We start from the raw sequence: 26,421 nt of genomic DNA, 5'->3' as shown, positions 1-26,421 counted from the left end.
ATCCCTAGCTTCACAACAAAGTAAACTTATTGTAATTTCCACAATTTCTCATTCCTTATATTTTGATTCTTTTTAAGAAGTACACTAAAGTAGAGGTGGAAGGACTGATATTATGACCTTAAGAAGATTACTTTGCTATTTTATTTATGCAATTAACTTCTCATTGTTTAGAGAAGCGCATGCCATTCCACTGACTTATGGAAGTACTGTTTACTTTATACATTCAAATACAAAGTGCAATCTATTCACTGCAAAAATAACTTGGTCAAATGGGAATCAAGCAGTTACATGCTCTAAGGAACCTTCATCAGAGAATATGTGGTACCTTAGAGAATCTGAATTACCTTACAAAGGTGCAGGTTCAGCTATACTTTGTGGTGATACTATAAGAATACAAAGTACACATAGCGATAGATTTATTGAAGGGAGTGGTTCAAATGTAAAATCAATGATTAGCAGACAATATGAAGTAAGCTGCAGAGATGAATCTGATTGTATGAATAATAAATTTACTATAGAATGTACTAGAAAAAAAAGTGGAGAAAAGTTGGAAATTCGTGACAAATTCAGATTACTTAATACTGAAATGAAAGGTTATTTAAGATCTAGTAAAAGGAACTTATTTGATAATAGCAATTGTCCAAGATGTCCAATTGTTGGGCATTATGAAGTAGCAATTACTCTCAACAGTAGAAAATCTGAAGATGATATATGGGAATTTAAACAAGGTTTACTAATAGAAAATTTAATGGAGTCAAATGATAAATTAAAAGATGAATTGTAATATTTTCAAAGAAATATTATTTAGAATTTTTACTACTTTACAATTACTATCTAAAATAAAAAGTAAAATGAAGATAGGTAAACTACAATGAATATCTTTATAAATTTAACCAATAACTTATTGTCTAAATTACTCTATTTTTGGAAAGACTACTTTGAATTTTTCAATATCTTCTAATCTTAATTTAGTACTGAGATCTTGTTTTACTTGAACACAAAATTTTCTTAATTTATTTATTATATCTAAAATCAATAGAAAAGAGATATTAAGTTTGATAGTGAAGCTGTAAATTTATAGTATATTATTGTATATATTTACTTGCCAGTATCAGTACTTGCTTCATTTGTTAATTCATCTATCTTTGATTTTAGTTGAATATTAGTTAAATCCTTTGTTATTGTATTTGGAAGAGATATTCTCATTCTAGATAAAAATCCTGAAATCCTTTATAGATTAAAAACAAAACAATAAATTATTAGAAATAAAGTATTTGCAGACGAATCATGTCATGTAATTAAATATCTTATTACAAGCTTAATAACTATTTAAAAAAAAGAACATTTAACTATTTAAATAGTCCTTAAGAAATAATAATTTCATTGCAATATCAAACTTACTGTTTATTACAATCTACAGATATAGATAAAATTGCATTCTCCTCAAAATAACACTTATATGCACTTTCTCTAGCTCTCTGTTCCATTGGAGATAAAGTACGTTCTATAGGATGTGATAAATCTAAAAGGTTAGTTTTCATATATTCAAGGATATTTGTATCTGATACTTCATATCCAACTATTTCATTCTCTATATTATCACCTATAATCAAGTGTAAATCCAGAAAATATTTAAGTACCATATTCTCAATTCCCGGATCACTCTTTAAAATACTATCCATATAAGCTTGTAACTCTTCTAATTGATATTTATAAAATTGGTCATTATGTTGCCACCACCATCCTTCATATGGAAGCTAAAAGAAAAAAAAAAGCAGTTTAATCTAATTATAGGAATTATTATAAGTATTAAAGTAAATACCTCTGGGATTGAGGGATATCTTAAACGAAAAAAATCATCAACTTGTACAAACTCTTTGTAGCTTTTACTTATGTACCAACTTTCTTTACGATTTATATCTGTAATCTTAATCTTAAAAACTACGGAATGACCACATTTATAATAATCAAATACATTAACATCATAAATATTACTCTTCATTTCTCATCTTCATAACTTAAGTATGATTAATCTACTGGGCTTGAAATTGGAATCTTCAAAACATATCCCGGGAATAAGAAAAAAGAGCCAAACAAATAATTATCTAAAAATATAAATATCACTTATAAATCAGCGAAAATATTTAATGTGTACAACATAAATAATCAGAGAAATTGCAAATTTCTACTTCAAAAGATAAACACCTTAGGTTAAAAACCTAGTCAATTACTAAGTAAATACCTAGTGATACTACATGAATTCGCTTTAGTATTTGCACTTGAGTACAACATAATCTAGTTTCTATGGCAATATTTATGGGTTTTGAGACTTATTATCATCTGCTTTGTTTTCATGTGTAGGAGGAGGGGGAGGAGGAGGAGGAGGAGGGGGGGTAGGGGATTTTTGACAAGCAGCTCCAGTCTGCTGTTCACAAGGCTTGGAATTCCCAACTGCATTATTGTTCTTCTTGCAAAACAAACAATACTTTTGACGAAGATCTGAACAAGTCTGACCCATTCTTGATTGTAAATAAAATCAAAGTATTAGAGATAATCAATAAAAGTGTACAAAGTGTCAAACATGTTCAACGTGGATCTAAGCTGCGTGCAGTTGACGGATATGTCTACTTAAACCTTCATGAGATTACTTACCCAACGTTAGTTTGTCTGTCTAGACGTACTGTTAAATAATATAAAAGTTTCACTTCATACTTACTATTGACATTTTCTAGAGATACTATTGTATACAAAGAGGTATTTTGTATAGAGTAATTAGGGCCTTAAACTACATATTATTGTAAATATATTGTTTCTATATATCTAGATTTTAATTATTATATTTTGATTTATTAGAATTCAATATTATATTTAGAATTATTAATATTGACACTTTCCATTTCTAAATTATTTAGTATTAATTACAGATAAATATTGTTATGATTGTCTTCTCAAGTTAGGGTTCCCGAAAGAAAAAAGAAGTTCGAATCTTTAGACAATAAGAATCTTTATTTCAGTAGATATATTGAATAGAATTAGTGCTCAGAAGTATAAATAATATTTAGCTTCTTGAAGAAGAAAAAGGAAATTAGAGACAATTCTAGAGATCTCATATTACTATTTAAGGACTTCTCTTTAGAAGTCTAGAAAGTAGATATCTTAAATGACTAAATAACTTAAATATTGGAACTTAAATAAGATTTCTTGCTAATAATTATATATTATATATATAATTGTAAATATTACAATCTGTATCTAATCATATGTAGTATTAACATTTCATTTTGATGTTTCAAATTGCATTATGAAATTGACAGGATTTACTTTATTTAGGTTAAGCAATAATATAGATATAAACATAAATATACGATTAATGTAAATATATTGTATTATATTACAAATTGAAGAGTTGAATTCTTTCTATATAACTATATAATATTGATAGAATATTAAAAATGTTCCCTAGCTTGAATATTACTACTGAAATTGTAAAAATTATTGAAATTGTAATATCAGTGTAATATAAATAAGTTAGATCATAATAATCCACTTCATAAAATAATGTAGGTAATAATCTAATTATGACTGATCTTTATTTTTTATTTTTTATTCTAAATCTTGAGATAATAAATTTTATCTAATTAATTTTAAATTTGACACTATGAATCTGTTAATGTCTTAATTTTACTTAAAAAGTCATCTGCATCACTTTCCTTTGTAAATCTGATCATACAAGATATAATGGAAGAATCTTCTTTATAAGCTATAAAGCTTATTGCAAAACCTTTTGTTATGTGTTGATTTCTACGAAATGTATGTGCTATTTCACAAGTTACTGGTGAATTTAATAGTACTGAATATATGCCTTTCTGTCTAAATATAATTCGGGGTTGTTTAAAAGATATTGTGGTGTTAAGTTGATCACTTTTAGGTTTATTTAGATGTAAAATACCAATCCCTTTTTTTTTGAATGCCTTTGTATTATATTCATTCTCTGTTAAAATAAATAGCTCCACATCTTTACATCTATAAATATTTTCTTCATCTTCCTCACCAGTAAAGAGTTTACGTAATACTTTTTCATCATCTAACTCTTGTATATCTTTTTGACCAATCTCATCAATTTCATTATTATCAAATGAATTTTGATATAATTCACTATTTATATTTTGATCAACAGAAATAGAAACATTTATTGGCTTTGAGTCATTGGAAAATAAGAAGTTGCCTTCACTTTTTGCCAATGTTACAAATGGATTGGTAAAGTTAGTACAAAATCCATTATTACCAAAAGGTAAACTTTCCTTATCAGTTTCACCATATATATTACCATTGTTATTATTTAAATCACTAGACTTTGGAGATATATGATTAGTTGTAGGTGCTTCTTTTATAGTATTGTCTAAAGTATGATTAGGTTCATCTGAAGGTTTTAGTTTCTCCTCTATTTTATTATCCTCATTATTAACAGTACATTCAGTACTATTATATTCTTTTGTATTATTAGTAATTTCCAATTTTCCCTTAACAATATGTTCCGTACTCAGATTTACTTCAGGAAGTTCTCTATCTCTTTTTTTTAAACGAAGTATTTTTCGTTTTGATATATCATCTTCCTGAGTTACTTCAGAATTTATATTAATTACCTCTGAATCATAATTACTTTTATTATCTGTTTCGACATTTAAACTTGTAAGTTGGAAGTCAGCCTGTCGCTTAGACATATTACAAGTAATTACAAAACTTCGGAAAATTTGAAGTTAGTAAACTAATTAGTTGGCGCTTTTTTATTTTTATTTAATAAATGACATATCCGCGCGGACTCCAAAAATTCTGTCTCGTTTCGACATTTGGACTTAGAAATATATGAAATTCAGGAAATAATGTCTCAGTAAAAATATATTGGTACCAGATTGGTGCGTTAAAGTTTATTTCAGCAATTCAATACTTATCAATGCCAGATGGTAATCTTTTGAACTTTAGGGACGATTCTGTAACATCAGAATTTGTTAACCCAACAAAAGGAGTATTTGGTGGAATTAAACAGTGTCTGATTTACGATATTGTTTATAATGAAGTAGACAAGAGTTGTGGAATAAATGAGGAAGCACTACAACTTGATGTTCCTATACTTGTCACCCCTGTTATTCGAAGGAAATTCCTTAGGCTTATATATATCATATCTAGTATATGTAGTTTGGGTATAGTACCAACTTTATGTTATTGGTTTCCTGATTGGTACCGGTTTTTGAATTATTCAGCTTCTACAATTTCATCTTGTGAAAGTTTTTTAATTTTGACAAGATCTTCCTTTTATATTTTTGTTCCTAAAAGGAACTTAACAAAAGGAAATGAAACTGATGAAAAAAATCTATTTGATGGTATTCTTGGGATTTTAAAGTTCTTTAATTGCCTTCCATCTCAACATGTTTTGAGCGTAAATAAAAATGAAGGGAATTTGAACAATGGAGCATTATTATATAGTATAGCATATCCTCTACAAATAACATTTTTCAATTATTGTGGTTCTATTTACATTCTAGATACTATGGAAGGTAGTTTTAAGAAGATTATTCCCTCTTTAAATGAGACTCCATATTCAGAGATTAGGGATAAATTTTGGTATAGAGTACATAGTATTAAAGATCAAATAAGTAAATCTCATTTTACTAATGTAGATCTATTTCGCAATGAATTACAGTTTTTATTTGGTAAATGTTCTTGTGTTATTCCAGTAATTCCTATAATTAACATAATTTTACGTGAAATTATGCATCCTTTTTTTGTTTTTCAAATGTTGGCAATTTTGGTTTGGTCCAGAAATAGCTATATTGAGTATGCTTTATGTATTTTTATTATTACTATGGTTTCTTTAGCAAATTCAATATATGAAACTAGATGCAATAATGTGAAACTGCATATTATGTCACAACTTGATTCAAAAGTAAGTATTATATTTAATAATATAGATATAAATCAAAGTTTTTTTGAGAAAGTGTTAAACTCTAGTGAACTTGTACCAGGTGACTTGATTGTTTTACGTCCAGGAATGGTGATGGCATGTGATGCTATTATTTTAAAATCTGACGTAATTGTAAACGAGGCAGTACTAACCGGGGAATCAACCCCAGTACTAAAATTTCCAATTCCAAAGCATTCAAATGAATATTTTAATCATGAGAAAGATACACGTCATATTATTTATGCAAGAACTACAATAATGGGAATTCAGGGTAATTCAAATATTGGTATAGCTTTGGTTGTTCGTACAGGCTTTTCTTCTATCCAAGGGCACTTTCTTCAATCAGTGTATAGTGACATTATAACAAATAGGCTAGATAACAAAAGTGATGAATTTTATAATGATGCAATGAAATTTGTGAAACTTTGTTTTATTTTTGGTATTTTTGGGTTTGGATTTGCGATTATGATTGGGATTTTACTTAATTTGAGAACAACTACAGTAATATTTCGTTCAATTGATATATTTACAATTGTAGCCCCTCCTGCTCTCCCTGCAACTATTGCAGCAGTATCTTCGATTGCTATTAGTAAATTAAAGAAAAAAGGAGTTGGTTGTTCTAATCCAAGTAGTATAAACACTTCTGGTCAAGTAAATACGATGGTATTTGACAAGACAGGAACCTTGACTTGTGATGGGCTAGACATTGTAGGTTGTTTACCAGTTAGAAAGGAATGTTCAAAATCTATTGGTTTAACTCTTGGAAATATTTGTGAAACTAATAATGGTGTACCAGATATTCTAATACAAGCAATTGCTTCATGTCATTCTATTAGTTTTGTAGATAAAGAACATGCAGATGTACATTGTAATGATGTAGGATCTTATTGTAGATCTAGAGTGGTGGTTGGTGAACCTTTAGAAATGTGTATGCTTAAATTTAGTGGATGGGAATTAAAGGATCAGTATTCACAGTCAACTTATGGTATTGAGAGTATGTTTATGGCAAGTGATTTAGATAAATATGGAAATAGTTTGATTAAATTTAATGATGAAATGAGTCAGTCTAGTTCTGAGAAGACAGTTTGGAAGCATATTTTATATTGTGATAATTCTCCTGCGCGTTCTGTATGTAAGAAGAGATCTGGTAATTTTAGTTTAACTACTAAATGTTGTAATGAATTAGAAATACTCAAGGTTTATGAATTTAATTCTAAATTACGCCGTATGACAGTTATTTGTAGGGATCCTAATAATCCAAATAACCTTTTAATTTTTTCTAAGGGAAGTCCAGAACATATAAAGAATATTTGTAGTACTCAAACTTTACCACAAAATTTGGAAGACTGTATGCTATACTACTTACACAAGGGGATGAGAGTTCTAGGTTTTGCTTATGGTTTATTAAATATTAAAAATAAAGAAGCTAACTCACTTTTGGAATTACTTAAAAGGGGTGAAGTTGAAATAGATTTGACTTTTTTAGGGCTTATGGTTTTTGCTAATAAATTGAGACCTTCAAGTTCAAATGTTATTTCTACTTTGAAAAGTGCTCATGTTAACTGTATTATGTCTACTGGGGATCATGCTTATACTGCTATTTCAATAGCAAAAGAATGTGGTATTCTTCCAAGTGATATCAATGCAAATGAATTTTTTGAAAATATAGTGGTAATAGGAGATGTTAAGGAGGATAAAGACTCAAATATAGTTGTTTGGTCTGTACTTAAGGATGGTGGCAGGTCTGTAGAAGTATTTTACAGTATTCATGAAATATTAATGAATTATGAATTAGAAAAAATATCTTTTGTAGTAACTGGGCATTGCCTACGTCAATTGTGTCATATGCATAAATATTATCAATTAGAATATCTTGACCTTTCAAAAACCAGAGATTTTGATTCTTTTACTGATAAGTCATTGACTCGCATATTTAGAAAAAAGTACTTGAAATCTATATTCAAAGATTTCAATAATATATATGGGAGCTCTTTACCATTCTGGCTTTTAACAGATTCATGCCAAATAGAAAAAGATGAATACAGGAGTGGTATTGAAAATATAGTGCCATTAGGGAAAGAAATAGAAAATTCCTATAGAAAATATATTCCAAGGCATTTAGATTGTACTAGAGGTAGATCATCATTTATAATATCAATGGTACAAAGTGATTGTGACAAACATACTGATTTACAAAAAATGGTTCTAGTTTATGACACTATATCAGACAAAACTATCTGTTCAATTAAAATGTCTGTATTTGAATTCATATTAAGGTATTGCAAAGTATATTCTAGAATGACTCCTGATGATAAAGCATTACATATAAAATCTCTACAAGATTTGATTCCAAATCCCGTTGTTGCAATGTGTGGTGATGGAAATAATGATCTACTAGCATTACAGACAGCCAAAGTAGGCATTGCTATTGGTGATAATGAAATTTCAGCTATAGCTGCATTTTCAACATGTAGAAAAGATATAGAGTCTATTCCAGATATTTTATTAGAAGGTAGAGCTGCACTAACTTCAACTATTCAGACTTTCCAATTTGTAGTTATGTATATATTTATTCAGTTCTCATCAGTAATATATTTATATTCAAGAGGTACAAATTTAACTGATCATCAATACATCTGGTGTGATCTAGTCACATTTCTACCATTATCAATTACTGCAGCATTAACAAAAACTGCAAAATATCTCCCCTCGGACTTTCCAGCCTATAGTAAGATTTTAAGCTTCAATGTTATATTTGGATTATTGGCCCAAATTTGTATACAGATAATATTTCTATGTATAAATATTTTTATAGTTACTTCTCAAACTAATTTCTATGCTTATGTTATTAATAAAGATCTAATAGATAATTTTGCTAATGCAAGCTTACAAGTCTGTCCTGAGAATACAGTAGTATTCCTAACATCTTGTATTCAATATGCTGGGGCTGCATTATCTATATATAAGACATTACCATTTAGGCTTTCTTTGATTACAAACAAGGCATTTATCATTCATATTTCATTTATAATATTAACTACAGCATCAGCATTGTTATTTTATGGTGATGATTCACTTATGTATAGATTCCTTAATATTGTGGAACTCCCAAATATATCTTCCTTTATATTAATATTTACTTTCATAGCAAATATAGTACTTGGGGTGGTCATAATGCAATACCTATTGAAATTCATGCAACGTAGAGAAAGGTACATTAAAGGACCTGCCCTTTTTCCTCAACTACATCCTCTAATTCTACCTGGAAGTAATGTTAAATGGAAAATTGATACTCATAGTAGTCAATTTGTAGATTAGAATTCAAATTACTATATCTAGTCTATTGATACTTTATTACGAAGTTCTATATTTCTAAAAATATCCTTAAACTTTATAATAGAAATCTATAATATATTCTACACACAGTACACGACACATGCATACTGCATTTGTCTAGAGATGTCACATGAAATTTTTATTTAATTTGCGGTTATAATGTACTTAAAGTTACTATAGAGCTTTTAAAATAGCCGTAGTTAGTGAGAGATTTGAACTATTTGAGCTGTTATGAGCTCCAGGTCACTAGAGAAGATATCAGGAATAGATGAAAACCTTTGTGTATTAAGCGAAGCTGTAAGGAATTTAGAAAAGGAGATTAGAAAAAAAAATCAGCTGAACGAGAGTAACACTGCAGTAAGTATTAATACTATATATAAAGATATGATGGATAAAAATAGCTATGAAAGTAATGCAGAACCAGTATCAAATGTAACATGCCCCGAGATACATCTAAATGAATATGGAGGTATTAAATCTGATGAATTAATAGTGAATGTAAATCAGATAAATAATCAGCAATATGAAATTCAGCAAACTAATAATAATTCTTGTGTAAATAAACTCTTTAATGAAAATTATTTAAACAAATCTTGTGTAGATCAAAGTATCCCTAACTATGTCATAGAATTTACCGAGACTAGAGAATTAAATAGACCTGAGATAAATAAATTTACTCCACAGAGAATTCTGGATCCAATTCATTCTAAAGACATCTTATATTCTACTCCAGTAACTAAAACAAATATAAGCAACTCGCTTTATGAGGGATGTTTTCAATCTCCATATTATCAAACTATTTCCGATATGAGATATAATAGCCAAATAGTTACTCCTATAACAGCAAATATTCCATTTAATCAAGTAAATATGATATACTACCAACCAAACTATCTAGCACTGGGTAGCCCTATACCTTATGTATATTCTCCACCAGTAAAATCATGTCCACAAATTTTAGGTAGCTCAATGCAATCACCAACCAGCCTTATTCCTCCTAATTATACAGATATTAATCCTATATCTATAAATGGAGTTAATTCTATTCAAACTAGTTCTATGGCCCCTATGGTAGTAACTCCCACCATAAGTCCAATTCCTAATTTAAATCCTACAACTATACCAGTTATGCAAAACTCTGTATCAGATTTCAAAACTGCAAAAAAAAGCCCAATTCTTCCTGCAGAGTCTCCCATATTAGCCCAATATTTATTAACTGCAATGGCAGAAGAATGTATTCAAAAAAAAAATTCCTTTAAACAACCTTGTGAGGTTGAAAGAATTCATTATTTTAGACCAGAACCAAAAATTGATTTCAATAATCCAGTCAGATTTTCCTCAGATGTCTTCAAGCGTAAGTGTAGATTTCTAAAACATAACATAGGACATTCTAATATTATTAACAAGGATAATAGTGATAAAGTAGAAAACCAAATTCCAATTGAACAGACAGTTAGTCAACCTTCTCAGCCATCCTCATGTGTGACATTTAAAGCTTCAATACCAATTAATATAAAACCAGATGATCCATTTTCAGATGCTATAGGTAAAGTAATAAGATCGAAAATAGAGACTTCTCAATTTAAAAATAATCAGATGCTCTTTACAAACTCAATTCCCTGTGTAATACCTCCAAATAATACAGTTTATGCAAATACCACCAATGGTTTAAGTACAAATATACATAGCTATTGAATGAGACATATAATGAGTTATTTTATATTTACAATAAATTTAAAATTTTTCTATATTATCCTAAAGGAGAAAAGATAGATAGGAGACTATCAAGAACTATACTCCCAATAAGTAGGAAAATAGAACCTGCAATAAAAAAACCATGAATACTTTTTGTGAGATTGTGGACAGGAAATCTATCTGGAAGAGAATGAAGAATTAAATTATGTTTTGTATTATATTCAAAGCTATTTTGATTATTAGGATCTGATAAATCTAAAATTCTTTGAATTTTCCAGGAATTCTTAAGAGTATCATAGTTAAATATTTTAATATAAGTACGTTGGTAATTTATTGCCTTGATAATTATCTCACTGCATAATAAATATATTGTAGCGTAATCCGCATAAATTTTTGAAATTTGCTTTCTATTATTATTAACATGTACTAGACGAGGGTCTAATAATCTGAAAGGTCTTCTATTAATTAATAAACCATCATATTTCCATAATAATATCACACCTTTAATACATTCAAATGATGTATATATTGGCATATATCCCAATTCAGTATATGTATCAAATTTTATATCATTCAAAATATTTATAGTTTTAGGTAAATTTATATCTATACGTACAGGATATTTATTTAGATTCTTTCTTAATTTCCAATATTTAGTACTTATTGTGATTAAAGGTATTATTGAGTACATTGTAGGATAGTAATTTCTGTTATCATTTAAACTACTAATGCTGTTTGAAATTCTTGTCATCAATTTTATTTCTTGTAATTTATGATCTAATTCTCTTTTGAATTCTAACATTTTAAAATTTCTATCTCTAAGCTTTGTCAAATCTCTATTAGAAAATGATTTGTACTCCCACTTTAGTAATTTGGAATCCTGATATTTCATAGCTAAATATTCTAAATATACCAACATATTATTTGTATGATTCACTAATTTGTTAATACTTTGACTTTTTGGATACAATAGCCAGTAAACATACATTTTAAAGTCATCAATATTCGAAGGGATCGAGTAGTAAAAAGGATCAAAGGGTAAAGGTTTAGTTAGGTATTTTGCCTTTTGCTTCCTATTCTCAGTTATGTAATAACGTTTCTCAAAAATCTCCATTGTGGCCAACATTATAAAGCAAATCTGATTAGATCTAAGAAAAGATTTTCTTGATACAGCTACATTTTTACGATGGAATACATAATAAAAGCTACTTCTATTAGGTTTTTCAATGTCTAAATTCACTCTTGTATCTGGAAATAGAGTCATTGCAGCTAAATTTAAAACGCAAGAGTCTTGTCTGTGATGGTATATATACATGTTTGGCATATCTTTAGGTAAATGAATCTTAAAACGTTTACTACTTTTACCTGTAATCCCATGTTTCTTATGTTTATTTGAGGTATATTGTCGTCCAAATATTTCTGTAGATTTCTCATAATAATCCGTATGTTCCATAAATTCTACAATAACATTTAACAAATCATTATAGTTACTAGAATATTTGAATATTGTTATAAATTCATCTATTTCATTAGATGCAATTTTATATAATAAAAACCATTGAGAATAAGAGGGATCAATCTTATATATTGCAAGCCATATATCATATAAACCTGTATTTGGGATTTCTGATTCAATATCTTCCAAATATTGAAAATCTGGGACTTTTCCTAATGGCGAAGATGTTGGATCCTTACTTGATATTGACCACATGTATTCCCCATATATTCCACATACATATCTAGCAAAATCTCCAATGTTATCATTTTCTTTTAAAGATATATTATTAATAGTCTCATTTCTACTTATATAATCTAAACATTGGTTATATGTTGTTATTATTTGAAAGTCACTAGGCATTTCTTTATAAGTTTCTGCATTCATTGCAAGTTGTAAAGCAATCCAAGAAGATTTAAACTTTATATTAATATCTCCTAAACACCAGTTGAATTTTAAAATATTGAGAACATCTAATCTAGTTCCAATTCTATTCTGTAGTATCGAAAATCCACCAAATATAGAACTAGCTAAATTTATATTTTTATTTAAGTCTAGAGAATCTATGACAGTTGAATTTTTATTAACATTCACTTTGTTTATTTCTTTAAATCCACTTTTTGTATCTATAGATGATATAACATTAGGACTCAAGTAGTCAGACATTATGTCTTGTATATTTAAATAAATATCTCCATATTCTAGTATATTGTCTGAATCTGCCGATATATATTGATAAATAGAATTAGTACCATAACTTTCTAATTCCATTGCTGAGCCTGTCAGGACTATATTTCTAATTATATATACCCATATTAGAGTCCGGAAATTAATTAGCATTGTCCCAAACAGCTACAAATTCTGCTCCAATAATCTTTTTGTTGTATTTTATAAGAATTACTTTGTATATAAATTAACAATACTGTAGTCTAAGTCCCAATAAGTCAAAGCTTGATTGGCCTCTTTTTTTAGACAAATTTAGATTGGGAGGAGATATCACACTATTAAATATGGCGGCCTTGACAAATTACAAGATGATAAGTAGAATGTTACTTTTTCTTAGTTAATACAAGGCCTAATTTACTTATAACTGTCTTTAAAATTGTAATGAAGTTAACTAAGATGACCTATAATCTAGGTAGAGTACATTTATATTTGAACTTAGGTCTTTTTATATTACATATAATAAATATAAAGTCTACATTTTGCATTGACTATGAAGAAGCTACTGACTCTGAAAAAAATATTGAAACTGAGAAAACGACTGATTTTATAGCTACATATAGAGTTCCATGGATTGTAAAAGGTAATATGAAGGCTGATGACGAATCTCAGCAAGAATTAAGTGATTTATTTTATTTGGAAGAATATAAATACGACTTATATAACGAAAAAGATGCTGAAATAAATCATTTTAACTCTATAAACAAGGATAGACGTGATAATTTTAGTGTTTTTAAGAGATTAAAGAGTATAAGAGAAGACCTTTTGAATAATTGGGCATTTAATATAAAATATGGAAGTTTAGAAGTACAAAAACAGACATTTTGGAGAGTATTAGGTAAAGTTTCAACTACTCATAGTAAAACATATCCAAGTCATTGGAATCCACCAAGAAATTATAGTGAATGTTGGGTGCAACTAGAGAAGTTAGCTTTAGATAGAGCAATTGAACTATACTCACGTAAATTTACTCTATCTGAAATTTTGGAAACAAAACATAAATCCTCAGATAACAAATTAGGGAATATAGAAGAAGATGGCATGACATATGATGAAAGTACTATAACTACTTCTGCATCTGAATCAGGAAAATCTACAATATCTAATTCATATAAAGTAAAAGATTTGTTTATCCCAATAAATATATTAGCTACAAACAAATCTGATGTAAATATTAATGAAAAAGTCTATAGAGATTTCATTATAAATAATGTCGATGATATTCCATCATTAGATTCTGCAATAACTCAGACTTGTGAAATGTATATGAACATAATACTAAATATCTATAAACATGTAGATAATTTAAGTAACTATGATTTTGCTTATATTTCAAAGAATAAAATAATGTACAATAAATGGTTATATCTTTACCAGATATCCCCAAACAAAAGTTTATGGGATATATTTCTTCAACTAATTACATTTAGGGGTGATCTATCAATATATGGTCTTAGCAATGGAGATACACCTATATTACCAAGCCAAAAGAGAATGTTTTTACCTGAGCATGCTCCAGACTTTTTTGAATTTACTACAATCCCTGAGCAGTGCTCAAATAATCTTCTTGCTCTTTCAATGAATCCAAATTTTAAGATACGTCTAGGAGTATCAAAAATACCTAAAATTGTTCACCTTGGACGATTTGTAAGATATGTTGAAACCACAAGTACTCAAAGATATATTTCAATGAATTTATGTATTAAAGCTATAAAGGTACTTGAAATGTACCAAGCATATTACTACCGGGAGATTAATGAATATAGACCTGATCCTTATAGCTCATTCTATTGGCAGATACCTAGTTGGAGTAGCTTAGGAGGATATGTTAGTTATATACCTTTGGATTCTTCTGTATTACAACCAAGAAGAGATCAATTTGTGTGGTGTTTATTGTGGTGTTCAACAGAATATGCAAGAACATATTCACATTATAGAGCAAATCCTATTAAATTAGAAGCAGATATTTTACATATACCGATGAGAATACCAAATATAGATCTTAAGGGGAATATTGAAACTTGTATTGCAATTATGAAGAGTTTTTGGGAAGTAGGGATTTTAACTATAAACAAAAACAAGTATAGACCTCTACTATTAAATTCTTCAGAGGAGGTATTAGCTGATCATGCAACATTACACTATATATGCGGAATAATATTGAAATGTAGAGCTACATTTCATAGGGCTTATCTCAAGGAATATCAAGCTCATCTGATAAATGAAGAAGTTGAAGTGATGTATGATACACAAGATCCATCTTCTGTATTCAGTTATATCAACAGCAGATCATTAACTCTTAAATTACCTCGCCTTAAATCAATAAAAAAAGCTAAGACAATTATTTATGGTATAATCTCAACTGTATTACTTGGTTCAGTAGCCGGATCATTAATTGTACACTTTTCGATAACTCCAAACTTTACTCCTGATTCATCAATTCACCACAATACATTAGCAAGAATTTAACTTTGATATTTAGCATAGTTCACATTTATGATAGTTTTGGTAAATTTATATATTTGATTCTATTTTTTGTACATATTCAGCAGCATATTTTTGTACAATTTTTTGATCTTCTAGAGAACCATATTCTTTTTCAAAAGCAAGCCATCTAGAAAAAAGGAATTTCATTTTTCTTGGTTTTAAGTCATTTCTAATAGCTGACTTGAATATAGATCTAATTATATTAATGTCAACTTCAGAATTAGATGAGTTGAAATATTTTATGAGTGCATCAAAGTATTGAGACCAAAGATCTATACGTTTAGGGTTTTCACTTATTAAATTCTCAAATATTGTTCGTGCTCTATTAAAATTACCATATTCTAACTCGACACGAGCAATGTCAGTGATTAATCTGATTAATTTAATTCTGCCAATACTTTGAAGTGCTTTTGGAATGACTTCATCTCTTGCCTGTTGTACTTTGTTATTCTTAAATAGACACTTTATATACTCTAACCAAACTTTACGACTTTTTGAGAATTTCTTCAGGGCTTTTTCCAAAATTAAAAGAGACCAAACATTGTAATTAAATTTTGATAACGATTGGGAACATTGTATATACAACTTCTTTGGATTGCCCACATTCCTATATGCTCTTTCAAATAGCAACTCGAAATTTTTAGGTAACTCTTTTTCTGATGAATTATTAATGTTGAACTTTCCAAAAGCAATTTCCATATTCAAATATGCAATCCAAATATTCCATCTCTCCATATCTTCACTATATGAAACATTTCTTAAAGCTCTTTCTGCTACAATTCGTGCTTTTTCTAATTCATCTAATTCAAGGAAGTATGACATATATTTGATCCATAAGGATGAAACATCTTTGTGGGATATTAATAATCTTTCAAAGTCATTAATAGATTGTGGATTCACACTTGATTCAATCAGTTTCAATTCCTCACTTCTAATTTCATGTTCAGCTGCTAACTGTTTTGCCAGCTTCTGTTGTCTATTTCTAGGCTTTTCTTGAAGTTCATTTTCTCTAAGTATTTCATCTTCAGAGTATTCATGGACATTACATTCTATAGAATCTTGCATATTATTTTGTATATCATTTTGTATTACAATATGTTCATGTAATAATTCATTATCAGCTAAGTATTCCTCACTAATAATCTCAGAATTAGATAGATTTTGTGTTGTATCATTAGTACACATAAGTTGATTGTCTTCATTATCTGTACTTTTACTTTCAGAATCTTCATCTAGTAATTCTTCGAAATTTTTCTCTTTCAAACTAACCCATATTCTGTTACTATTACTATCTATTTTAATTATTTTACAAAGAACATCATCTCCAACTTTGTATATTGATGGAAGAAATTGGGTAATCTTATTTGAATAATCATTCATACTCTCATTAAGTGGGCATAGAGCATTTAGTCCATCAATTGTATCCTTTAAAGTGACGAAAATCCCAAACTTAGTAGAAACATGTTTAATTTTCCCAGCTAATATTCTCCCAATATACAGATCCTCAAATCTTAATTTACCAAGTAGATTGATTTCATAATTACTAAGTTGTTCTTCTCCATTACCATGTGAATTTAGATCATCTAATTCTGAATAATCTTTCTGTTGAGATATCTTTAATATTATATTATCACTTTGTAGTCTGAATAGACTCAGGTCAATTTTATTTTCTTCAAGGCCACCTATAACTAGTATTGGATTTAATAGTTTACCTATTGGGAATAATTCCCTTGCTTCTTCTTCAGTAGTTGTTTTATTAGATAACTCCCTAAGCTTAATACGTCCAATTAAATCACGTCCTATATGTACAAAAACACCTTGTTTACCACTGTATTTGATATATCCATTAATTAGAGATCCTAATTTTATATCACTAATTGATTTAGGACGACTAGTACTACTCGTCTCTATGTTTTTTATGATAGACGATCTATTAGATGCATCCCAGATAAGTTGGACATACTTTTTACTTCCAGTATGACTAATTAAAACTCTTTTATTCTTGCTAAGTTTTCCTAACACTTTGACGGTCAACTTCTCCCCTACTTTAAATCTATCTTCAGATATTGGATCATTAATCCATATATCATCTAATTCTGTACAGTGTATTCTCCCATAATTCTTTTCATCAAACTTTACAATTAATCCTTCATAACCTTGTAATACTCCAACAACTTTACATAATACGTTATTACCTTCAAATTTTCTAATGCTACTTTCTTTCATGATCTCTTTGATTATTCCTACCATTATTGGTATCTGTTTCTTGTTTTTATCTAAAGTATTTGTAGGGATTGAATACTTAATTAAACATTTATATGATTTAGAATCACTATTAGATATCTTATTACCATAAAGTAATATTGGTAAAGATATTTTTGTATCAATGTGTTTATATTCCTTAATTTTGTTTAGCTGTAACTTCACACACTGGAGACAAAATACTCCATTATCTATCAACAAATGAGTATTGTCAACTTCTACATACTCCTGATTATCTATTAATTTAGGAATTATTCTATCAAGTAACAATTCAAACCAGTTTGTATCTTGGAGTCCAATATTTTTTATTAACTTCCTAGTTTGTTCATCAATTAATTTCACTCCTAAATTGAAACTATTAATTATATTAGTTGAAATGAGTAGACTATTTACTATTCGGTTTTCTTTAAAATAAATATTAAATACTATCCCACTTATTATTTCATTTTCATTTATTTTTGTATCATCTAAAATCATTGCATTGAATTTTAAATTATCTTTAGTTAAAATTAAAGCTGTATTCTTATTAGAAGTTTCCACAGAATCAATTTCAAATGAAATAACTGAACCTCTCATTAAATATGAATCATGATACATACATAAGTTAGAAATAATTTTTTCATACAAAATATTATTCCGAATTATATTAACAAAACTTCCCTCTATATCATTATTAGCCACTTTGAAATTGCCATCTTTGATACTTAAAATTAGTGAACGAGTGGGAATAAGTTCATTCTTTAATACTTTCACAGATACAGTTTGATCAAGTGTAAAACGATCTTTTAACATACTAACTCCATCAAAGTATGTAATTCTACCTATTAGGTGTTTAGGAACTATTCCAGTCATATTCCACCTTCCTAAACTAACTAATAATCCATAATTGTCAATATGACGAATATATCCTAAATAAATATCATCAATAGTAATGTTATTTAGATCTGATTCATGCTTAATAAATACTTTACTTCTTAATAATGATTGTTTTAAGCTGCATATAGGGAGATTTAAGGATATATCTTTATATTGCTTACTTATTCTACAATATATTTCCAAATTGTGGTGAACAGGATTGCTTAGATATGTAAAGTATATTTCAGATTCATTTAAAATTCCCTGAATATCGTCCAATGACTTTGATTGCTTATATCTTTCCATTAAAAGATCATGAATTACAGATGAATAATTAACATCATCAGAAATATGATTCCTAGGTACAAGGCATAAAATATATTTCGTAGTCTCATCTACACTGCAGGGAATCAAAAATAATAGTCCTTGTTTTGTAGGACAGATAAAATTTGATAATTTCAAAGCTACACTTGATAATTGATCTGTGTTTGGATAGCTGATATAATTATTAGTTCCTAATAATTGGTATATCTTAGATTGATCAAAATAGTTCATATCTGAAAAAATAACTTTAAAAATAGGTAAAATATTTGTTGAACTATCAATAATAGAGTCTGCTATTTCCAATTTTATAAGCTTTGTTATCGGATCTACATGGACTATCCTCACAGTTAATATATCACCAACATTAGGCTCAAGTAAATTAGAGTTTATACCCTCTTTTCTCCTTTTATCAATATATTCGTTATAAGATAGTGAACCAAAAACCTGACCAAAAAATCTGACTATTATAAAACCACTTTTATCATTTGGATCTTCATTGGGACGAGATACTCTACTGATATATCCAACTGCTACTTTGCCAATAGATAAATCCTTCTCTGGATCTATAATAGCTGGTAATTCATCATTAATTAATCTATTTTTTGCAGTTAAAAGTAGCATTGGATTCCAGCTAATATTATTTTGCTCAAAACGCAAAATTCTAAACTTGTAAGAACGACCTACTTGATAATGTTTCTTTATATAATCTATTTCATTATTTTTCTGTTTCTTTGAAATTCTAGTATTAAGTAGATGTTCTCTATATACGCGACCAGTAATAAAATCAGATAACTTAACAGAAAGCCCCCAAGGTTTAATATTTACTACTTGAGCATATACAATATCACCTGGTGTGACATCTCTAGAACATAAATAAGGTTCATTAACGAGTTTAGAGTCAAATGTTACAAATCCTATATGCTCTATTCTTGAAAAAATTAAGAAACGACAGTCACTTTGTATTTCAGATCCAATCCTAATATTTCCCTTAATATTTGTAGTTTTAGTATGTACTAATAACCACCTATCACAAAGTTCAATGTCATTTTCTTTTTTTTCTAGCACTTCTTCATTCTTATAATCATGTACATAAAGTAACAATTTTATAGATGAATCTTTTTTATTATTATCCCAGACAACATTCCTCATACAAATAACTGAATTTTTTTTCTTAAGATTTTCTGAATAGCTATCAATATTTTTATATGATACAATCCTTGATCCGGTTGATATTATTGGTTTTTTATAAAAAAAGCACAAATTGCTATTAATATGTGGCAATAAAGAAAGTACAATACGTTTTTTTTTGCCTGAAATGATTGCTATTACTCTAGCTGTAATAAAAGATCCTCTTACCACTTTCTGACTATCTAGTTTTCTTCTCTTCCTCTTATCATTATTAGAATCATTTAATTCATTCTTTTTCATAATATTTTGTAGTGGATGATAGTTATGTTCTGCTGGAATTATTCCTATAAATGCCCCCATACTAAATGTCACTAATAAAGCGACATTCACTTCCTCATTCTGACTAATTTGTCCTATTTCATTTCCATCTGGTCCTAGTGTTTTAATATAATCTGATAAATCATTGCTTTTAGGAGTAATCTTTGTATTTCTATCTTTATCTCTAGATCTTGATGGAAGAATTTCACCATTTTGACCAATAATACTTTGGATTCTACACTCCACTTTCATTCCTGGCCTTATTTCCTTACTCTCCAAAATCTCATTTCCTAGTATAGCTATATTAGAACTATTTTCATTACAAGTACTTTGCAAAGGTTGGCATAACAGAATTTGTTGATCAGCCATATATTCATCTATATATACTGGCAAAACATGACCTAAGCTCATCGATCTAGCATTTAAATCACCTGTTTCACACTTTATAAATGCCATTCTTATTCCGGGTATAGACACATTTAATGTATAGCCATAATCTTCTATTGATATAATAGTAGCTGATATAACGTAACCTTTTAGTCCAAGTGCTTTAGAAGAGGAAGTCAGCCCTGCATTAACTATAGAAGGTCTTATTGTCACTTCAACCCTTCCCTTTGAACTATAAATAATGGCAGCTATTACAATATCCCCAGCTTTAAAACGTTCGTCTAACGAGAGATTTCGTAACTTCTCGTTGCTTGCTTCATCTTCTAATGTATTATTTATTGTGGCTAAACCGAAATGGCCACCTGGAAGTGATAATTTTAGTTCCTTATCATAAACTCCATCTATTACGCAGAATAACAAAGTTCCTGTTACCAGTTCATCTCTATGTATATTTCTAATGTTTGGTATTTTACTTGTTTTGTTTGTTAAGCTTAGACCAATAAAGTCACTATCTAGATTTTCCATAGTATCCAAATCCAAGATAACAGATTCATTATCATTCAAACTTAGATCTTCCTCAACTTCCCGTTTCCCCATTTCACTTTATAGCTAATGGTTACTAAAAACTTCTTACGGTGTCACATTATGACAGACACGTAACATTCCTCCATCTACTCACGCGCTTCTATGTAAGCGCTACCTTGTTTTATTAGAGCTTTTCCTAGTTTTCTATAGGTAAGCAAAGTACTCAGTAAAGGAAAATACTAGATAATACTACATAAATTTAGTTTAATATATTTTTTTTAACAGTTAAATATCTCTTATGAGTAGTATAGAATATATGGAGTTGTATAGTTACACTTTTTAGGAGTAATGACCCTTATCTTTTTAATTATATGATAGCTATTAATTATATTCAATAACCTCATAAATAGTGGCAATATTCTTATTAAATTTGCGTGCATATAAATAATTTTGATGTGGATCTGTCTGAGGTATACGTTGCGTCATGCATGCATTTTTTTTTTTCTTTTTTTAATTATACACCGGTATAGGAATCTATTGCACTAATCTAGTCTAACTTGCTCTTCATTCTTTCTATAAATTTTATATCCAAAAAATATGAATGAAAAAAGGATTCGTGTAAATGTAGGTGGAGTAATCTATGAAACAACTAAAGAGACTTTAGCAAGTAGTTATGGAGGTGCTAGCTACTTTTCAATTTGCCTCTCAGAAAATAATAAAGAAGAGATTTTTGTAGATAGGAATGGGCAGCTTTTTCAATATATACTAGACTATCTACGTACTGGTTCTATAGTATCAATACCTGAAAAGATACATATTTTGAGAGGCTTAATATTGGAAGCAGATTTTTATCTACTTGAACCACTATCTAATGCTTTAACCAGAAAACTCGAACAAATCATCATTGAAAAAAATATAGGAAATTTTACCACAAGTAACTTGCTATTTAGTAAGAAAGAAGAGCCTGAATTAATAAATGATCAACTGTTTCATAACCAAACAAATAATTTGTTTGATAGTAAAAATCCAAATCAGCTCTGTAAAAAGTGTTCGCACTATTATTTGAAGACACATAAAAATAGTACAAATCAAATACCAATATTTTCTTTAAATGAAGACTTCTGATTAATTCAGTTATTAATAGAACTAACATGAAAGTGATTATAAATAAGTTCAACACTTTGAAATTAAGGTTAGAGTCAATCAATTTCATGAACTTATATAGCCTATATATTATCTATAAAAATAAATACTTTTATATTTAAGTAAATTGGCATTATGAACTAATGACAAGTTGATAATAAGTAATCAATAAATATAGTATTATAATCAAGCCTTAAAATACAAAATCATGTACTTTTTTTTTAATTAAAATAGGAAAAAAACCAAATAATTATGATCTAAAGTATACTATTTGGCAGAGTAAATAATAATATACAAGTGATAAACTACAGTATCATAAAATTACATTAAAATTCTGAATTTATTTGTAAAACCTCCATAATAAATTAAACCTTACTTTCTATATTGACATAAAACTGGATATATATTGTCAAATACACTACAAATTTCTTTATAGCTCCTGCAACCAGTAACAATAACCTTTCCAGAAACAAACAATAGTATAACAGCTTTTGTTGGGGAATTCTCAGGATGATACCTATAAACCAAACCAGGAAATAATTCCGGCTCATAATTACAAAATTCTCTGTGATCATATGCAAGCCCTTCAAGTCTAATTGGAAATTTACAATCTGCAGTAGCAATCATATTTTCCATCCTGAAATTGCTAAACTTAACCCTAGGGTGTCCACTCTTTTGGCAAATTTTAGCCATCTTCTTGCCACCATAACGTGCATCATTTTCATCTCTTGCTCCCGTTATCATCATTCTACCACTACGAAAAAGTAATCCTGTGCATCTTGGTTCTCTCAATCGCATTACAACAGCATTTACTTTCTTTGGATTATATTCTGCATTTCTTGCGCTAATTGCAATAGATCTTAGGTCTAATTCGCATTGTAAATGAACACTGGCAATAATATTTTGAATCTCAGGCATTATTCCACAGTCATTCCCAGTAGTTATACTCAAGCTATTATCATTATTAAATTTACTTTCACTTAATGATAGACAACTTTTACTACTCATCTTCTTACTGTTATTCAAGTTAAATCAAAGATTTAAATATATTTTAAAAAGACTTTTAATCAAATACACATTGTAATATTGTAGTCTTGTATATTTTATTACTTTATTTCTAGAAAAAAGTAAGAAAATAATGTAAATAGGATAATTCACAAACTTGTATTGTATCCTTTTAGTAGACCTAGACCTCCACCACTATTTAATATCAAATATCATAGTGGCGCAAATTTTACCGCTATAAGGAGATTCACTTTTCTAATTACTGTAATCCTTATTTACCCCAAATATTTCTACAAATTGCGCCTTTCTTATGTGTATAAATTGTCTCGGTACTGTATTAATTGTGTGCACTTCTCATGTAATAAAAATATATGGAGAAGGTCCAAATCCCAACTAATATATATATACCAGAATATATAAGCCTTGGGATAACAGCTAATGAACTTAGAATTTCGAAATGTCTACCAACCGGTCAATCTTTTTCATGGTATCCTATTGCTGATGGGACATTTGTAGGTATTTTAGGCCATAGAATTTTTCAGATGAAAGAATTACCTAATGATACATTATATAGATGTTTATATACTGCCTGTAATAATGATAATAGTAACCAATACATACAAATAAAAAAAAGGAAGATGTCTACATATGAAGAAAGTTCTACAGCTGATGTATCACCTACAAATGAGGTTAAATATCTAAAAATTAAGGATCCAACAGATATATATATAAGTGATATATCAAATAATCAAGTATCCTTAATTGATGATAATATATCATATTATTCAGATTTCAATTCAATAAATTTTCCAGTAGAAAATTCTACAGATAATAATCAAACTCAAAAATCTTGTAATAATTATTCTAATTTTAACTCAGTTTTTTATTGTTGTAAGTCAACTCCACAACAACATATTGAGCATTACTTTAATCTAAAATTTAATTGGGAAAAAGAATATAAAAATTGCCATTTATATTCTGAAAAATCTAATAAAAGGATTACTAATTATTCTTTATCTAATGCATATTCAATATGGAGTAAAAATGACAAATCAATACTTTCATGCCCAATAGGTATTAGGGTGTTTAATATTGATCCAGTAGAAGCTACATTTTCAGCTATTATTACTGCAAACAATAACATTCCACGGATTACCTCTATAATAGAACGTATTAGAATTTCATATGGTACTTATATTTGTAGTATAGATAATAATAAATTATTGGAAGAAGCTAATAATTTGAATTTTTATAATAATAAAATCCCAAATATTAGACATTATTATTCATTTCCTACATGTGATGAAATATTTAGAAATGCTTCTATAGAACACTTAAAATCTCATTGTGGTACTGGATATAGAGCTAAAAGTATTATAACTAGTGCCAAGATCATTCATAATATTGGTGAATTTAAATATTTTAGTTATTTAAAGAGTTTAGAATATCATGATGCTGTTTCTGAATTATTAAAATTACATGGAGTTGGAAGAAAAGTGGCAGATTTCATTTTATTGTCAGGTTTAGGATTTACACAAGCAGTGCCTATAGATACACATATGCTTAAAATTCTCAAAAGATATAATCAGAAATTTCAAAATACTTCTTCATTAAGTAAATTATGTTATGAGGAAGCTTCTAGATATTTTAGAGAAAAATTTAAATTAGCCCCTGGTTGGGCTCAACTTGTATTATTTAGTAACTCAGTAATAAAAAAATAAAAAAGAAAATTAATTTTTAATATTCCTTATATAAAGTTAACCTCCATTTAATGTATTTGTAGGTTGCCGGGTTTTTATTATTGAACTTCACACCTTAAATATCTTCACTATATAAGTGCATATATTTGTGCTTTTCTTGAAGCTTATTATGAATGTATCTTCTTCAGCTTTCCCCCCTAATAGTTCTGGCCCTATTTATTATAGTAGAGTACATAAAGCATACTTGTCATGGACAAATAATAGAAATAATACCTGTATAGTACCAAACTTATTTATAAGAAAAATTTCAAAATCAGATATAGATCAATTGTATGATTTACATAAAGAAATCTTCCCTATTGTTTACGATTCACAATTTTATGATACTATTATATCAGGTTCTACACTTGGTTGGGCTACAATATGGAACTGTGATAGTAATGATGAGTTTCAAGGTCAATACATTGTTGGATTTGTGACTGTATCACAGAATCCACAAATTATAATGGAAAATGATTATCATTATGTAATTAGAAATACAAAGTATAAAGATATATTAGATAATAATACAAATGATAATAAACATGAAATACAGTTAGAAACAAGATCCATTAATAATACAAATAGTGTAATAGATGATCAAGTTAAAAATATTATATGTGAAAATCTTGTATATATATTAACTATGGGAGTAGTACAAGAATTTAGATCTCTTGGTATTGCAAAGAACTTAATTGAATTTACTTTAGATTATTATAAAATATATTATCCCAAGGTTGAAGCTATATATCTACATGTTGTTGACTATAATTCTAAGGCTATTAAATTATATAGGAGACTCGGTTTTCAAGAACTTCTTCACTGGGATCATTTTTATAGAATAAAAGATCAATACTATGGATCTTTCCTATATGTTTACTATTTTAATAGAAATCTTGAAATTCAACAAGAAATAAAAGATAGTGGTAATTCTAATAATTCTAGTAAATTTCCAATTTTAAATTATTGTAGTGGTATTATCTCTAAATCTTCAGATTATTTAAAAAATTTTAGATTAGGTTATAAACTTAATAACTAAT

At 28.3% G+C, this 26,421-nt stretch overlaps 12 protein-coding genes across 12 annotated transcripts; 7 read left to right on the top strand and 5 right to left on the bottom strand.

Moving 5' to 3' along the window:
* Positions 1 to 112: 112 nt before the first annotated feature.
* On the top strand, positions 113 to 784 carry cand_022870 (uncharacterized protein; the record flags this gene model as incomplete). Its single annotated transcript, XM_067212517.1, has 1 exon — positions 113 to 784. The coding sequence occupies one exon, from the start codon at positions 113 to 115 to the stop codon at positions 782 to 784; it is 672 nt and encodes a 223-aa protein (XP_067068790.1).
* A 314-nt stretch (positions 785 to 1,098) lies between these two features.
* cand_022860 (uncharacterized protein) lies at positions 1,099 to 2,002 on the bottom strand (the record flags this gene model as incomplete). The annotated part of the gene is made up of 3 exons (XM_067212516.1): positions 1,099 to 1,228; positions 1,402 to 1,757; positions 1,823 to 2,002. 3 exons carry the CDS (start codon positions 2,000 to 2,002, stop codon positions 1,099 to 1,101), a joined length of 666 nt encoding a protein of 221 aa, XP_067068789.1.
* A 1,654-nt stretch (positions 2,003 to 3,656) lies between these two features.
* cand_022850 (uncharacterized protein) lies at positions 3,657 to 4,721 on the bottom strand (the record flags this gene model as incomplete). The annotated part of the gene is made up of 1 exon (XM_067212515.1): positions 3,657 to 4,721. One exon carries the CDS (start codon positions 4,719 to 4,721, stop codon positions 3,657 to 3,659), a length of 1,065 nt encoding a protein of 354 aa, XP_067068788.1.
* Positions 4,722 to 4,951: 230 nt separating this feature from the next.
* cand_022840 (E1-E2 ATPase family protein) lies at positions 4,952 to 9,277 on the top strand (the record flags this gene model as incomplete). Its single annotated transcript, XM_067212514.1, has 1 exon — positions 4,952 to 9,277. The coding sequence occupies one exon, from the start codon at positions 4,952 to 4,954 to the stop codon at positions 9,275 to 9,277; it is 4,326 nt and encodes a 1,441-aa protein (XP_067068787.1).
* Positions 9,278 to 9,526: 249 nt separating this feature from the next.
* Positions 9,527 to 10,990, top strand: cand_022830 (uncharacterized protein; the record flags this gene model as incomplete). Its single annotated transcript, XM_067212513.1, has 1 exon — positions 9,527 to 10,990. One exon carries the CDS (start codon positions 9,527 to 9,529, stop codon positions 10,988 to 10,990), a length of 1,464 nt encoding a protein of 487 aa, XP_067068786.1.
* A 55-nt stretch (positions 10,991 to 11,045) lies between these two features.
* cand_022820 (uncharacterized protein) lies at positions 11,046 to 13,325 on the bottom strand (the record flags this gene model as incomplete). Its single annotated transcript, XM_067212512.1, has 1 exon — positions 11,046 to 13,325. The coding sequence occupies one exon, from the start codon at positions 13,323 to 13,325 to the stop codon at positions 11,046 to 11,048; it is 2,280 nt and encodes a 759-aa protein (XP_067068785.1).
* Positions 13,326 to 13,592: 267 nt separating this feature from the next.
* On the top strand, positions 13,593 to 15,677 carry cand_022810 (uncharacterized protein; the record flags this gene model as incomplete). Its single annotated transcript, XM_067212511.1, has 1 exon — positions 13,593 to 15,677. The coding sequence occupies one exon, from the start codon at positions 13,593 to 13,595 to the stop codon at positions 15,675 to 15,677; it is 2,085 nt and encodes a 694-aa protein (XP_067068784.1).
* A 45-nt stretch (positions 15,678 to 15,722) lies between these two features.
* Positions 15,723 to 21,566, bottom strand: cand_022800 (S1 RNA binding domain-containing protein; the record flags this gene model as incomplete). Its single annotated transcript, XM_067212510.1, has 1 exon — positions 15,723 to 21,566. One exon carries the CDS (start codon positions 21,564 to 21,566, stop codon positions 15,723 to 15,725), a length of 5,844 nt encoding a protein of 1,947 aa, XP_067068783.1.
* A 525-nt stretch (positions 21,567 to 22,091) lies between these two features.
* Positions 22,092 to 22,619, top strand: cand_022790 (potassium channel tetramerization domain-containing protein; the record flags this gene model as incomplete). The annotated part of the gene is made up of 1 exon (XM_067212509.1): positions 22,092 to 22,619. One exon carries the CDS (start codon positions 22,092 to 22,094, stop codon positions 22,617 to 22,619), a length of 528 nt encoding a protein of 175 aa, XP_067068782.1.
* A 390-nt stretch (positions 22,620 to 23,009) lies between these two features.
* Positions 23,010 to 23,645, bottom strand: cand_022780 (TATA-box-binding protein; the record flags this gene model as incomplete). Its single annotated transcript, XM_067212508.1, has 1 exon — positions 23,010 to 23,645. The coding sequence occupies one exon, from the start codon at positions 23,643 to 23,645 to the stop codon at positions 23,010 to 23,012; it is 636 nt and encodes a 211-aa protein (XP_067068781.1).
* A 368-nt stretch (positions 23,646 to 24,013) lies between these two features.
* cand_022770 (8-oxoguanine DNA glycosylase protein) lies at positions 24,014 to 25,363 on the top strand (the record flags this gene model as incomplete). Its single annotated transcript, XM_067212507.1, has 1 exon — positions 24,014 to 25,363. The coding sequence occupies one exon, from the start codon at positions 24,014 to 24,016 to the stop codon at positions 25,361 to 25,363; it is 1,350 nt and encodes a 449-aa protein (XP_067068780.1).
* A 148-nt stretch (positions 25,364 to 25,511) lies between these two features.
* Positions 25,512 to 26,420, top strand: cand_022760 (GNAT family protein; the record flags this gene model as incomplete). Its single annotated transcript, XM_067212506.1, has 1 exon — positions 25,512 to 26,420. One exon carries the CDS (start codon positions 25,512 to 25,514, stop codon positions 26,418 to 26,420), a length of 909 nt encoding a protein of 302 aa, XP_067068779.1.
* Position 26,421: the final 1 nt, after the last annotated feature.

This window comes from Cryptosporidium andersoni (genome assembly GCF_001865355.1).
Source record: "Cryptosporidium andersoni isolate 30847 chromosome Unknown contig_17, whole genome shotgun sequence".
Taxonomy (NCBI): domain Eukaryota; phylum Apicomplexa; class Conoidasida; order Eucoccidiorida; family Cryptosporidiidae; genus Cryptosporidium; species Cryptosporidium andersoni.
The sequence above is the reverse complement of the archived record's forward strand: the minus strand, read 5'-3'. Positions and strand labels throughout refer to the sequence as shown.